Genomic DNA, 15720 nt, shown 5'->3' on the forward strand with positions numbered 1-15720 from the left:
TGCACAGCGTGGACAGTCCGAAGGGTGGTCACGGGGTAAACCCGGGGCATGTGACAAGGGGATGGGGAGGAGGGAGGGGCAGGGGGAGGCGGGCGGCGGGAACGCGCTGAAAATCCGGAACCCCGGTTCTGATTTTCTTTCGCCCTGGTCTTTGCTGCCTTCTGGTTCTCTCCTAGGCGCATTGGAGCTAGGAGCTCAGTGCAGCGACGAACCGCGTGGACCTGAGGCTGTCCGGGCGGCCCCCAGCCGCCTGCCTATCTTTCTCCCTCGCCAGGATTCCTGTCTAGTCATGACGAGATTCTGGGTCTGCGTAGCCGGCGCTGGCTTCTTTCTTGCGTTTCTGGTTTTCCATTCTCGATTTTGTGCCTCTCGGGTGAGTTGGATAGTGAGGAAATGGCTGTCGGGTGTGTGGATAGCACTGTGGGGAGACGGTCTTGGGATGGAGGTGGCGTTGGTTCTCTTACTAGTTCATCTCAGAACCTGCACCGGGGGCCGAACCGCCGACGCGTTGCCTGTTTCTCAGCGTTAAAACGTGTGTAATATGGTACATCGCCATTTTCCTTATTTTCTCTTCTTTCCCAGCTCCCGTTACCTCTTCACTTTGCTTTTAAAATTTCCTGGAGAGCTGAGGAAGCCCTTTACCGGCTGGATGTGGATTGGCCTAAGTATTCAGAATACTTTACTGGAGCAACATTTGGTGTTGCAGTTGACTCCCTCGACGGATTGGTTTACGTAGCCCAAGTAAGTAAAATGGGGATTTAAAAAAAATTTTTTTTAGGTTATGAATACAAAGAAAACAGTTTTCCTGTCTCACCGAACTCAGTAACCGTATACGTTTATATTACGCCAATTGTGGAATTAGTTTTTTGAGTTACAGTTAATACTTTGGTTTTGAACGCGATAGAGATTAATATTGTAAGGTTTTGTAGATGGTTTTTTAAACGTTACTAAATTCCTCGGTTAACCTATAATTTTTGTTTCTCTCTGCCAAAATAAAGATTGCTTCCTTAAAAGTGATCCTATCTAAGCAGTTATTTTTGTATACCTTCAGAGAGGGGATAACATCCCAAAGGTATTAGTATTCACAGAGGATGGATATTTCCTACGAGCCTGGAATTATACAGTTGACACACCTCATGGTATATTTGCAGCCAGTACACCACATGAACAATCCGTCTGGATCACGGATGTAGGAAGTGGTATGTGTAGTAATACCTATTAAATTATCTTGCTAGAAATCACATCTTTGCCCATGTTCTTGCTTGTCCATTTTAAAATCAGAGTGGCCGCATCTAATTGTAATTCCTTTAATCATTCGTGAAATCGCTTGTTTCTAAACCTTTATATTGTACTTCTGTAGAATCAAGACATTTAACAAGGAGGCTATAATTATTATGATCTTCCCTTTAAGTTGTCACAGGGCTTTTGCTTTTTAAAGTATCAGTTGCTCTTCCTAGATTAGATCATTCTGAACTTTTTCTGTGAAGCAAAATAAGATGGAGATCTCTAAAAGCTAATGAATGGAGTCCTTGCTTTTCGTTTTCCTTTACCACTTCTCTTTCGAAAGAAATTATGCTGATAACATAAGTTATAATAGGCTAAATGCCTAATAGTTTTAAACAGATCTCATGTGACAATATAATGAAAAATCTTTGACTTCAATTCTTGCTATGGAACCACATACTTTAAAAAGTGAAAAAAAAATTATTCCAGGTGAAACAAAAGAGAGAGAGAGAGAGTGAGATTATGCTGAGAAACCAGAACTGTTTTCTTGCCCAAAGTAGAAGATCTGCACAAACTGCTGGTAATGTTTCTGAAATCCCACTGACTTCAGCATGTCTGAAACCTTCTTCTGTCGAATATTTTTAGTAGAATGTGCTGCAAAGTAAGCAGAGTTGAACTTAAAATTGTGAGATACGTTTTCAGAGATAACTGTTTTCTTGTGCTTGTGGCTTAAGACAAGATGGTATAAGAGATAACCTGGTATCATCTTAGGATCTCAGGAAGGAAAGAGATCTTAAAATATTTCTAGTCTTACTTGTCCCAGTTATGTTCATGGCTTGAAGGTCCTTCTGTTTCCCCACTTCTGGCTAATTCAGATACTGTTTTGGAATTAAAGAGGTCTCAGTTTTTGTAAGAAGTGCCCTTACCACATCTGTTCTCAGAACCCAAAAGATTTCTGAGCCTCAGCCCCATGACCCATTTATTTAAAGCTGTATTTTGGATGGTAAGATTTTGGTTAACCCCCCAAAATCTAAGTTATCTCTGAGTTCATTGTTAGACCCTATGAAATTTGATTATTTTCACTTTTTTTTCCTTTTGGGATTCACTGTTAGAAGAGGCCATTACTTTTTAATTTGTTCCATTCATGTGATCCTTTTTTATAAAATACTTCATTGGTTCCCAGAAATAAAAAGAACACACATGATCTCTTCATTCTTTCCATTATAGGTTGTTTTTCCACACACAGATCTGAAGACAGTTTTTCTATTCCTTCCTATATTTCGAAGAATAAATTCTCTTCAGTAAAAACATGGCTGCATATCATAGCCATTAAAAAAAATTATTTACTGGTATTCTATTTCTTTTCCAATTCCTTAGAGACTTTGTAGTTTGCTTTCTTTAATGTTTTGTTCCCTTATTATTGCTACAGACTTTAGCTCAAGTCTCCAAAACAAGTATAATAATAAATACAATTGTCAAGATAGGATTGTAATGCAAGCTGATTCACTTTATTTCCAGAGAGCCCATTGTTTCCAATTTATCATTTGAATGCCTACCTGTTAGTTGGTCTTGGTATGCCTTCAAGTTGGTTTCTGGTAACTGCTTTATAGTTTTTCCCTATTTGTTAATATTCCACTTTATACTTTTGCTTGTAAGATAATTTTAACTCAAAGAAGTTTCAGTGTGAGAAGATAAGATACTGGTGATTTGGAAAGATCTATTCCTTTCTTAGGAAAGAAAAGCTAATGGGTTGAATTTTGTATTTGTTTCCACTAGGAGAAAATGTAGCTTTAAAAAGTCAGTATTGTTATAAACCAATGTTACCGCAATAAAAAAAAACTTTAAAAAATTAACAAAGAATAGATATAAATGACTTTTATAAACAAATAAACAGAAGTTTGTATTATAACGAACTTTTTCAGTCACCCACTGAAATTGGAGATCTGCCCATGAATGACTGGAATAACAGTTTTCAAATATAAGTTGTTCGTTTTCCAGATCCTTCTTAACTTCCTTATACAAGGTGATAAGATTAAAAAAAGAAAATGGTGTACCAGTACTTTTACATCATGAGCCTTCTGTTTAAGGAGTCCAATTTTTTTTTTTCAGTTTTCTTTATTTGGATTTAGAATCTTACTTTGGAGTACCTGAGGTTTTAATTCATGAACAGATTTGGCTATAACTAATGAAGCTCTATTGCTTGTCAAATATAACATTTAATTATCTGAGCCTTTTAACTTTTTGTTGCTATTCTGTTAAATTTTTGCTCTCAGCTCACTTGAAACATGTGAATGTTTGTACAATGGTTATATTTTTGAAATGTGCATGTCTATCTTTATAGGACTCTACGGTCATACTATTAAAAAATACAATTCCTTTGGTGATCTTGTTCAAGTTTTGGGTACCCCAGGCAAAAAAGGCACTGGTTTAAATCCCCTGCAGTTTGATAACCCTGCAGAATTATATGTAGAAGACACAGGGGATATTTACATTGTGGATGGAGATGGAGGACTGAATAACAGGTTGATCAAATTGTCCCAAGGTACGTGGCTTAGTTTTGTATGGTATTATTGCAATACTTTAAAACTGAAGGAACTTTTTGGCCAATCCAATATAAGAATGTTACTTAATAAGTTGGATTTAATTTGTCTGATACTCAGTATAACTTCAGCCTTTGTCTCTATCTTCACATTTCCTTCTTCTCTGTGTGTCTCTTTGTCTCAAATCTCCTCTCCTTTCTCTTATAAGGGCACTAGCCATTGGATTCAGGGTCTGCCCTAAATCCAGAATCACCTTATCTCAATATCCCTAACTTATTGTAAATAGGGCCTTTGCAGATACAATTAAGGTCACATTCACAGCTCTGGAGATTGAGACTTGGACATATCTTTTTTTTTTTTTTGGTGGGGCTGGGGAGAGGGACACCTTCAACTCAGTACAGGGGAATTAAATAAGACGACCTATAGAAACATAATGTTTAAGCTCAGGGGAATGGTAATACCAAATAACAGGTTGGTTTTAAGGGGAACCAGTTTCAGGACGAGCTTGACATGAACCCTGAACAGTGGTTTTGAGTTATGAAAAATTCAGGTGGAAACAGTCATTAAAGAAGCAGATTAATTGCTTGAAACAGGGAAAGAATTTTTTTAAGCATACAAATTAGTCAAATGGATGTATAAACAGAAAGCCAGGAAAACATAATCAGCTGGGGGTATAACTGAACGGTTTGTAACTTATGACATAAAATATAACATGTAAGTGCATAAGGTATTCTGTATGTTGTTCTGACCATATATGTGTACCATTTATAGATTTCATGATCCTTTGGCTACATGGAGAAAATGGGACAGGGCCTGCTAAGTTCAGCGTTCCTCACAGCGTTACAGTTGATTCTGATAGTCGGGTAAATATACGGCGTCGCTGTGGACCGTCTGAATATATGGGGGTGGTGCCGAGCATGGATATCTGGCCACATGGGATATATAGGCTTCGGGTTAAGACGGATGGCCGTACGTGGCTCTCTCGCTTATTGTAAGCTCTGCTTAAAACAAAGTATTTAACTTTTCTGCATTTGAGTTTCTTATCTGAAAATGGGCTTTTTAATATTCTCTTCTTTGAGGTCCTCTAAGTCCTCAATGGGAGTGTTTATGCAACTAATGAAAATAAACATTCATTCTCTCCCCCTCGTCTTTTTCCTTTCTTTGGGTTCCCAGGTGTGGGTGGCGGACCGAGGCAATAAAAGAATTCAGGTGTTTGATAAAGACACGGGGGAGTGGCTAGGAGCTTGGAATAATTGTTTCTCCGAAGAGGGACCTTCTGCAGTCAGGTAATCGTTTCTTTTTGTTTTAAAATGCTTGTTTGATTTGGTTTACGTTAAGTTTCTCTGAGGAGCTAGCTGAAAGTTTAAAACATTTACTGTTAATTTTTATCAGGGAAAAAGGAGAAGGAAAGGAGTTTTCAGAGAACATGTAATCATATTTCAAATCCCAGGCAGTGTGAATGCAGTTAAGCTCCCAGCACGCTGTGGGATCCAAGTATCAGAGATAATAAAGGCTGGACCTTCCTACATCCTCTGCCCTCGAGATGCAGTTTATTTTTAAACAGCGAATGAAAATAAAAATCTTGAGTCTATAGTTTCAGACCCAGCCTGACACCGATTCTCCATTAGTTTCATCTCTGTGTAGTATTCCAATATTGTTCATTTTAAAAACGTAAACTAATCTTTGGTTAAGTCTGTCATCACAAATCTCTTGTTCCCTGCGAAGCAGAATCAGATCAATTTTCAAGCCCCCTTAAAAGAACCCTTCAGCAAGCAGGTCCTTACTGTTGTGTAGCACTGTAGGGGATACACATGTTGAAAAAATAGACATTTATGTTAACTTTGCCCCGGTTGATTATGTGACATGTCTTCCTCCTTAGATTTACTCCAGACGGGAAGCACTTGATTGTAGCCCAGCTGAATCTGAGCCGCCTCTTACTCGTGGCGGCGCCCCCGGTAGGAAGCATTGGCGATTGTTTGGTGATCAGCACGATCCAGCTGGCGGATCAGGTCTCACCTCATCTCTTAGACGTCAGTGGGAAGACTGGAGCCATCTATGTAGCAGAAATTGGAGCAAAACAAGTACAAAAATACGTCCCTGTGAATAGCTATTTCTCTTCATTCGATTCGTAACTGTTTCTTTCCCTGAAGGTCTTTCAAGTGGAAGTTCAGATTCTCAACTTCGGGGCATTCTTGTGACTTTGTTTCACACATGAGTGCATAAGGATACTTTCATGAAAGAAATGTAACTCTAATGAAAAATGGGATGGGAAAGCGGGACTAAGGTGGTAACCCAGTAATTTGCCCTATAGACTCATTCTCCCTGGGGGGCGGGAAACACAGGAATAAAAATGGGTTTGCAGGATAATTTATTGAATTTCACATAAACAACACAAACCTTCACTTTATTCACTTAGTAAAAAATGAACTGCTTGAGGGATGGGGTCAGATGGGGTCTTGATTAACGAGAACCCACAGAGTGCCAGGTCCTGAAGATTCAGGAATGAGGAGGCGGGGTTGTCTGTGTGCCTCTGAGTAGCTTACAGTCCACAAAACACGGCAGCAGCAACGCACCAGGGAAGTAGGACTTGCAGAAGGAGCGGTGTTACGTCTGAATCCTGGAGACTTCGCAGGGGAGTCCGGTTGAGCTCTGACTTGAAAAACAGGAGGAGAGAACGACCTCCAGGTACAGATGTTAAGAAAAGTGCTCGCTTGCTGTGAACCTTGGTAGACTTTGTTTTACAGGCCCAACTTGGCTTTGGTCCTTTAGCTGTAGGGTACGTAGTTTCATCCTTTAAGGGTAGGAATAAAATGGCTAGCGTCAAGCATTTTACCGAAAGGGGTTTTTACAAATAACTGGAATGGTTTTTAAAGGTAGCATTAAAAATAGTTCCCCTCAGAGCCGCCCCCTCCCTCCCTCCCTTCCTTCCTTCCTTCCATCCATCCGTCTCTTTTTTACATGAACTCTGTCCATTTCTAACATTTGTCTACCTCAAGGAAGTTTTACAGTTATTTATGGGAGAATGTGTGCCAAACACTTGGAGCTATTAAGATGAAGAATTTCCTACCTTTCTATGTCTATGTCTCTTTTTTACCCCTTTGAATATTGGCCTCCCAATTGAGACCATTTGTTCAGTTTGTTCTAGTTCATTCTAGGTTTGGAAGGAACCTTGCCGTATTACAATCTTTCAAATCATTCTTCGCCTTTTCTCGTATCAGCCTCCATCTTTATCTCAGTGTTTTACTGTAAATTGTACGGTAAGTGAGAGATCTTGAGCTGACTGTCTTCATTACCTGTTACGACTGGAGTCTGTTTTCCAGACCTCGAGGAACTTACACTTTTGTCATATCTTGATGCAGTTAGGAAGGTAGATCTACCAACAGGAAACTCTCTCCTGTGTTCCAAGGCCATTGCTGTGTGTTTGTGCCACTGGTCAAGCTGTGTGATCTAAGTGAGCTGCCTTAGTTTTCTCTTCAGTGAAATGGGAACATCATTGCCTTTCCTCCTTCAGGAAGGCTGTGAGGATCACATGTGCAGTAGGTACAAATGTGCCCTTTGAAATCTGTAGCTCCAAGTACATTGAAGTCATCTTATTAGCAAGGGTCCTACTAAATGTGCTATTTACCTGATACCAGCTATCAGTTTTGCCTTAATTTTGCATTTATTGCTTTTTTTCAAAACGTATCCTCACAAATTTTATGCAGTTTAGCCAAATCGACTTGGATGAAAGGAAATAATTTAAGGTTTTACTTGTTTTGTTTCCAAGCCAGGACAAGAAGTACAAATAAATGTCTCTTTGAAAGAATATAGGTTAGATTTTGTCATTTCAAAAATGTTGTATTTAACTTTGTTTTATACCAGATTTTTATAAAACTTGCTGAAAGTATTGTTTCCATGTGTCCTGCTAAAAGTGTTTATTTTATTAGCATACTTGTAATCATGGTATCTCACTTTTTTCCTTTGGATTAATTGGTTAAATTAATTGAATGAGAAATGTGTTGTATTTTCTATTAAAAAATAAAAATAAAAGTTTTGGAAAGAATGCAATATTGTCTGATTTTCCAATTAAAGCTTGATTTTATTGTTATAAAAGCAGTCTGTAATTTCTTATTCCATTGAAGGATTTCAGCAGTCGTGAAATCACAGGTTGAGAGTATATCCTCTTCATTCACAGTTGAAGTGAGGGCTGAAGTGTGTAAATATTGCTAGAGGTTGCTTAGAAGGCTTAATGTAGCTTTTTTGGGGTGGGGGGGGCTCCGTTGGGTCTTCATTGCTGTGCGCGGACTTTCTCTAGTTGCGGTGAACGGGGGCTACTCGGACCCCTCTGCAGTGGCCTCTCTTGCTGCGGAGCACAGGCTGTAGAGCGCAGGCTCAGCAGTTGTGGCGCACGGGCTTAGTTGCTCCGCTGCATGTGGGATCTTCCCGGACCAGGGCTCGAACCCGTGTCCCCTGTTTTGGCAGGCGGATTCCCAACCACTGTGCCACCAGGGAAGCCCCCTTAATGTGGCGTTTAAGATGGTGGGTGGGTACAAATGATAGTAATGACTAGCTAACTGTATATTTTTGCATTAGAAATGGAATCTGTACACCTCTACTTTCTAGGTTTATTCTGGAGGGAAAGGGGTAGGGTGTTCTAAGTTAGAAAACCAAAGGCTATAGGTATCTTTCTTAACCTCCACTACAATATTGGGTCTTTAAAATGGAACATTTGTCCATCAAAGAAACCATGTATGCAGTGTGACGATAAGCGAAGGAGACCTCTATACTTTGTGCTCATGTCATATAACAGATTAAAAGACAACTTCAAGCAATGTGGCTGTTAAGCTAAAAGCAATCAAGGACTAACTTTTGCTTTCGTTGGTTTTAAAACATTGGATTTTAAAGCAGGATAGATTGGATAGTCAACATTGGAACGGAACTCTTTTTGACTTACTTCACTCTATGACAGACTCGTGGACCATCCAAGGACATAAATAAAGACGCAGACATAGAGGTTGGACTTGAGGACATGGGGAGGGGGAAGGGTAAGCTGGGATGAAGTGAGAGAGTAGCATTGACATATATACACTACCAAATGTAAAATACATAGCTAGTGGGAAGCAGCCGCATAGCACAGGGAGATCAGCTTGGTGCTTTGTGACCACCTAGAGGGGTGGGATAGGGAGGGTGGGAGGGAGATGCAAGAGGGAGGGGATATGGGGATATATGTATACATATAGCTGATTCACTTTGTTATACAGCAGAAACTAACACACCACTGTAAAGCATAAAGATGTAAAAATAAGTAAATAAAACTGGAAACTCAGATTTTTGCTCCTCAGACGCACCAAAGTAAATCAGAATCAATGAAGTCTTTTTTAAAAAGTCAGAATGAATCACATGTATTTATACAACAAAATGTACGAAACAACAAATGTATGAAGACAATTAGGCAAGCGTCTTCTGCCCTAGCAGTTCACTATCTAGGTGGGAAAACAAGCCACACAAACCCCCTTTACTTTTCAGGCTCTTTCTGGAAGTGCCCTTTGGTACTTGTGTTACATTCATGATACAAAAGAGGGCAGCAGAGTCCAGCTTATGGTAAGTGTTTCTTGGAATCAAATGTGGACATCTGTTGACTTTATACTTTGCTTAAAATCTGAGGCTGTAGTGTTAACCACACATAATTTTTCTTCTTTTTCTTCAGTTTGCTTACATCTTGAGGAAATTGGTTTATAGGTGACATATTTTCCAAGGGTTGTTGGAACTTTCTACTGTTTTCATTGAACATTGCCATGTTTAAGAAAAAAAAAAAGGTGAAATCTTTTCAGTAGTTCAAACTGACAGCCAGAAGTGAATAATCCTTTTTAAACATTTAAAACTAAGCTGAAAGGTATATTTAGTGCAATAGAAAATGTATTTGTGTTAGCAGGGAATTATTCCTTTTCTCCCTACTAGCTTTTTGTTGTTTTAACAATTTGCTCTGTGGCTGTTGACTCTTTTACAGATGAGCAAAATGGATTATTTACAAAGAGACCAAGTCATTTCTCTACCACGCACTTACCCATAGAATCCCTGAATTTATTAAGTAAATTAATCCTCTGAACATTTAATGACATGTAGATACTCTTTGTATGTAAGAACTGAGTGGAATTTGAACAATGAAAAACACTCTTTGAAACTTTTGTTTCTTCCATTGTAAACAATGAAATTATATTGTCATGATTTAATTCTGCTTTAATGCAATTTGTAAAGAAAAGACACCATGTCATTCATGAAACAAGCATGCTTTGAAATGAGCATGTTTTAGGTAGGTTGAGTCTTTTTTTTTTTTTTTTTTTTTAAAGAAGATGTTGGGGGTAGGAGTTTAGTAATTTATTTATTTATTTTTGCTGTTAGGTCTTCGTTTCTGTGCAAGGGCTTTCTCTAGTTGTGGCAAGCGGGGGCCACTCTTCATGGCGGTGCACGGGCCTCTCACTATCGCAGCCTCTCTTGTTGCGGAGCACAGGGTCCAGACGCGCAGGCTCAGTAGTTGTGGCTCACGGGCCTAGTTGCTCCGCGGCATGCGGGATCCTCCCAGACCAGGGCTCGAACCCGTGTCCCCTGCATTAGCAGGCAGATTCTCAACCACTGCGCCACCAGGGAAGCCCGGTAGGTTGAGTCTTTTGAATAAAATCTTTTAAAAGGTAGATCAAATTGTCTGTGTCACAACAGGTTCATATCCTAAACTGGCTTCTCAGTTTTCAGCCACTTCATTCTCAAGAAAGAAAATGTTAGTAGCATGGTGCATATCTCAGATTTATTCTTTACCAGAATTGATTACTATAATGTGTTATGCAAATTTTTTTCCCATAGGACTTTTATGTATTACAAGTGGTCACAATCACCAAATTTTTATAACATTTTTCTTCATAGTATGTGTACAGGAATATTTTAATATTTTGATGTTTACTGTGTTTAACTAAATACTAATTTTTACTTAACTAAAGGGATTTAGGAACTAATTATGTATACATTTGTTTTTAATCAACGCTAATTTTAAAAATTTATCCAGTTTTTTTTCTTTGTGGGGTGTGTGTGTGTGCGTGTTTAAGTGTCTGTGTAAAGGGCATTATGCCCAAATAGTTAAGAACAACTGTATCAAAAGAATTAACTGCAACTTACCATGGCTAAATGTAAATTATATGCATTGAAAGAGTCATGGAATAAACCCGATTTGGCAACAAATTGACTGAAAAAGATTTAGAAAGTTTGTTGACCAAAAATATTACAGCCATGTTAAGAAAAACTTGTTGCGGGCTTCCCTGGTGGCGCAGTGGCTGAGAGTCCGCCTGCCAATGCAGGGGATGCGGGTTCATGCCCCGGTCCGGGAAGATCCCACATGCCGCGGAGCGGCTGGGCCCGTGAGCCATGGCCGCTGAGCCTGCGCGTTCGGAGCCTGGGCATCCGGAGCCTGTGCTCCGCAATGGGAGAGGCCACAACAGTGAGAGGCCCGCGTACCGCAAAAAAAAAAAAAAAAAGAGAAAGAAAAACTTGTTGCAATCTCAGGTAACATTGATGTAAATATAATGGCAAGTTTATAGATAGGATAGTCTGTGATCCTGGTAAGCAGAGCTGAGATCTTGAAGTTTCCTTTGGGATGCAGCATTTTAAGGGAGAATGCCACAAATAGACTCTAATCCCAAAGCAGGGGACCAAACTAACATGGTGTTTGGAAATAATTCTGAGACCCTGACAGGGTGATCATGTAGGAGTAGAGTGAGCTTTCCTCTAGAATTAAGACAATGAGCAGAAATAACAGAGGGGCCAATTGGCCCAGCCCAGTGGAAAAACCTTCCAGTGGAATGGATTGTGTTAATGATGGGAGTGGTAAAGCTCAGTGGTTCAGGACTTGAAACCTGGAGTTAGGTCGACCTGGGTTCTGATCCAGGCCCTGCCACTTAACTTTCTGTATTGTTTTGAGATTCTCTGCTTCATTTTTCTCGTTCATGAAATGGAAATAATAGTATTTTCCTCATAGGATTCTTGTGAATACAAATAAGATCATGCATGAAGAGCATTACACCCATTCTCTGACACACGGGAAGCACTCACTAAACCTTAAGAGATTCACTTGCAGTATTTAAGCCACAGATGGGCAGCCATCCCACCTTTGGGCAGAGATTCTTACACTGGGAAGATGGTGAGGCCAGATGACCTTCCCTATTGTATGATTCTGTATTTAGTCGCAGTATTGAAAACTGAAGGTGGGCTTCCCTGGTGGCGCAGTGATTGAGAGTCCGCCTGCCGATGCAGGGGACATGGGTTCGTGCCCCGGTCCGGGAAGATCCCACATGCTGCGGAGCGGCTGGGCCCGTGAGCCATGGCCGCTGAGCCTGTGCGTCCGGAGCCTGTGCTCCGCAACAGGAGAGGCCACAACAGTGAGAGGCCAGCGTACCGCCAAAAAAAAAAATACAATAACAAACAAACAAAAAAAAACCTGAAGGTATAGTTGTAAAAAGCTAAGTTATCTGTCATTTAGAAATGGCCATTTTTTAAAGACAGATTTTTCACTTTGCATTAAAGCTATTTATCCATCCAACAGGTACCTACATGCCAGGTACCAGGAATACAGTGATGAACAAGGTAAATTTTCTGGAATTTACATTCTACATGGGGAGACAGAAGAGTTTGAATGGGAAAATTCTGGTTAGAATGTGTGGTACATATGAACCCTTGACTGGCTAAATAAACACCCATTCCTTCCAATTTTCTTCTATGCTGTGAAATATTTCAACAATTGTCAACCAATAAACAGTGTCATTCTATTGATACCCCTGCATACTTACCCCTGCCCATTGGCTACTTTGCATTGTCTCCAACATCATATTATTTCATCTTTAAATATTGGAGCATGTTTTCTAAAGGGTAACAGTTATTTTTTTTGAAACAACGCTACTGACTTCAAAATTTAGTTCCTTAATATTAGTAAATATTGTCAGTGTTCTAATTTTGCCTCATCTTATAGATTTTTTAAATTGTTTGCCAGGGTTGAAATAAATTCTATATATTGATTTGTTTCTTACATTTTCTTTAATTTGTAGCTTCTTCCTCTTTCTCCTCTTTTTCTTGCTCTGTCCAGTTCCAGCTCTGAATCTCACTTTGTTTTACCTTATATGTATTTGTTGAAAGAAGTGAGCCTCTGTTTCATAGTGTTCTAGAGTCTGGATTTTGTAGATTTTATCTGCACTTGTTTAACATGTTACATTGTCTCCTATAGTTCCTGTAAATTGGTAGTTAGTGCTGAGGCTTCATCAGATTAAGATTTTATTTTATTTTTTTATTTTTGGCAAAATTACTCTAGGTGGTGGTATGTACTTTTGTTTGTTTGAATTGTCAAAGAAGCTTAAAAAATATTCTGTAACCTACATCACATTTTACACAGATATCTCCGACTTGCTTTCCTATTGTTTCTCTCCATAAATACAATTTTTTCACAAAGGCTGAATTTTGTGTGTCCAGCTGACATTCAGTGAGGCCAGGATGACAGCAACCATTTCATTTGAAGAAAATAAGGAGGTGGTTGTGGTAGTTTGAATAATGTCTCCGTCCAAATATATTTGGGTCCTGGTTTCCAAAACCCGTGAATGTTACCTTATGTTAAAAAGATGTTGCAGATGTGACTACAGTAAGGATTTTGAGAGGAGATTATCCTGGATTATCTGGGTGGACCTAATACAATCTCATGTGTCCTTGTAAGAGGGAGGCAGGAGGATATTTGATGCACAGAAGAAAGTATGTCAATGTGACCATAAAGGCAGAGATTGGAGTGATGTAGCCACAAGCCAAGGAATGCCAACAGCCACCAGAAGCTGGGAGAGGCAAATGGATTCTTTTCTAGCACATCCAGAGGGGACGTGGCCCTGCCTGGGCCTCAACTGTGGCCCAGTGCTACTGATTTTGGATTTTTTGGTCCTGAGTATTGTGAAAGAATAAATTTCTGTTGTATAAGCCTCTAAGTTTTTGATGATTTGTTACAGTTGCTGCAGGAAACTAATACAGATTTGCTACCTGGAAGTGGAGTACTGCTGTAACATATACCTAAAAATGTGTAAGGATCTTTGGAATTGGATGATAGGCAGAGACTGGAAAATTTTTGAAGAGCATGATAATAATAATTTTTTAAAACCCTTAGATTGTCTTAGACTGTTGGTAGAAGTATGACATTAAAGGCACAAATGGTGAGGGCCCAGAAGTAAGTGAGCACAGTGTGAAAGCCTATATCATCTTAGAGAATATATGTATCATTATAAACAGATTGTTAGTAAAAATTTGAATTTTAAAGGTGATGCTAGTAAGAGCTCAGAAGGAAAAGAGGAAAGTGTTTTTGAAAACTGGAGAAAATGGGATAGTTATTATGTAGTGGGAACAAATATAAGAATGACTGCAAATCATCAGACAATGGAATGACTTTAAATTGCTGAAAAAAAAAGGTCACTTTAGAATTCTATATCCAATGAATGTTTCTTTGAAAAGTGAGGAAAAATAAAGACATTTCAAGCCAGTAGTGAAAATGCCCATTGCCATCAAATCTGTACTATAAGAAATGTTAAATGAAGATCTATAGTGTGAAAGAAAAGGATACCAGTTGGAAACTTGGATCTACACAAATGAATAAAAAGGGCCTGAAATGGCAAATCTGTGGCTAAACATAAAAGACACTTTTTTAAAATTTCTATTAAAAGATAAAGGACTGTTTAGAAATATAGATCAATGGAACAGGATAGAAAGCCCAGAGATAAACCCATGCACATATGGTCACCTTATTTTTGATAAAGGAGGCAAGAATATACAATGGAGAAAAGACAGCCTCTTCAATAAGTGGTGCTAGGAAAACTGGACAGCTACATGTAAAAGAATGAAATTAGAACACTCCCTAACACCATACACAAAAATAAACTCAAAATGGATTAAAGACCTAAATGTAAGGCCAGACACTATCAAACTCTTAGAGGAAAACATAGGCAGAACACTCTATGACATAAATCACAGCAAGATCCTTTTTGACCCACCTCCTAGAGAAATGGAAATAAAAACGAAAATAAACAAATGGGACATAATGAACCTTAAAAGCTTTTGCACAGCAAAGGAAACCATAAACAAGATGAAAAGACAACCCTCAGAATGGGAGAAAGTATTTGCAAATGAAGCAACTGACAAAGGATTAATCTCCAAAACATACAAGCATATCATGCAGCTCAATATCAAAAAAACAAACAACCCAATCCAAAAATGGGCAGAAGACCTAAATAGACATTTCTCCAAAGAAGATATACAGATGGCCAACAAATACATGAAAGGATGCTCAACATCATTAATCATTAGAGAAATGCAAATCAAAACTACAATGAGGTATCACCTCACACCAGTCAGAATGGCCATCATCAAAAATCTACAAACAATAAACGCTGGAGAGGGTGTGGAGAAAAGAGAACCCTCTTGCACTGTTGGTGGGAATGTAAATTGATACAGCCACTATGGATAACAGTATGGAGGTTCCTTAAAAAACTAAAAATAGAAGTACCATATGACCCAGCAATCCCACTACTGGGCATATACCTTGAGAAAACCATAATTCAAAAAGAATCATGTACAACAGTGTTCATTGCAGCTCTATTTACACTAGCCGAGACATGGAAGCACCTTAAGTGTCCATTGACAGATGAATGGATAAAGAAGATGTGGCACATATATACAATGGAATATTACTCAGCCATAAAAATAAATGAAATTGAGTTATCTGTAGTGAGGTGGATGGACCTCGAGTCTGTTATACAGAGTGAAGTAAGTCAGAAAGAGAAAAACAAATACCGTATGTTAACACATATATATATGGAATCTAAAAAAAAAAAAAAGGTTCTGAAGAACCCAGGGGCAAGACAGGAGTAAAGACGCAGATGTACAGAATGGACTTCAGGACATGGGAAGGGGGAAGGGT

At 39.0% G+C, this 15720-nt stretch overlaps 1 protein-coding gene across 1 annotated transcript; it reads left to right on the top strand.

Annotated features, from left to right (window-relative positions):
• Positions 1-87: 87 nt before the first annotated feature.
• NHLRC3 (NHL repeat containing 3) lies at positions 88-7782 on the top strand. Its single transcript, XM_082601879.1, has 7 exons — positions 88-373; positions 583-741; positions 1052-1199; positions 3566-3766; positions 4536-4627; positions 4938-5050; positions 5644-7782. Exons 1-7 carry the CDS (start codon positions 290-292, stop codon positions 5894-5896), a joined length of 1050 nt encoding a protein of 349 aa, XP_082458005.1. The 5' UTR covers positions 88-289; the 3' UTR covers positions 5897-7782.
• Positions 7783-15720: the final 7938 nt, after the last annotated feature.

The sequence above is a fragment of the Mesoplodon mirus genome (assembly GCF_964341445.2).
Source record: "Mesoplodon mirus genome assembly, chromosome: 17".
Lineage (NCBI taxonomy): Eukaryota > Metazoa > Chordata > Mammalia > Artiodactyla > Ziphiidae > Mesoplodon > Mesoplodon mirus.

Excerpts from the sequence above, each read along its gene's own strand:
- NHLRC3 (XM_082601879.1), top strand. The coding sequence starts at position 290 with ATGACGAGATTCTGGGTCTGCGTAGCCGGCGCTGGCTTCTTTCTTGCG. Across the intron at positions 1,200-3,565 it reads GATCACGGATGTAGGAAGTG|GACTCTACGGTCATACTATT; the intron begins GTATGTGTAGTA and ends CTATCTTTATAG. Across the intron at positions 5,051-5,643 it reads GAGGGACCTTCTGCAGTCAG|ATTTACTCCAGACGGGAAGC; the intron begins GTAATCGTTTCT and ends CTTCCTCCTTAG.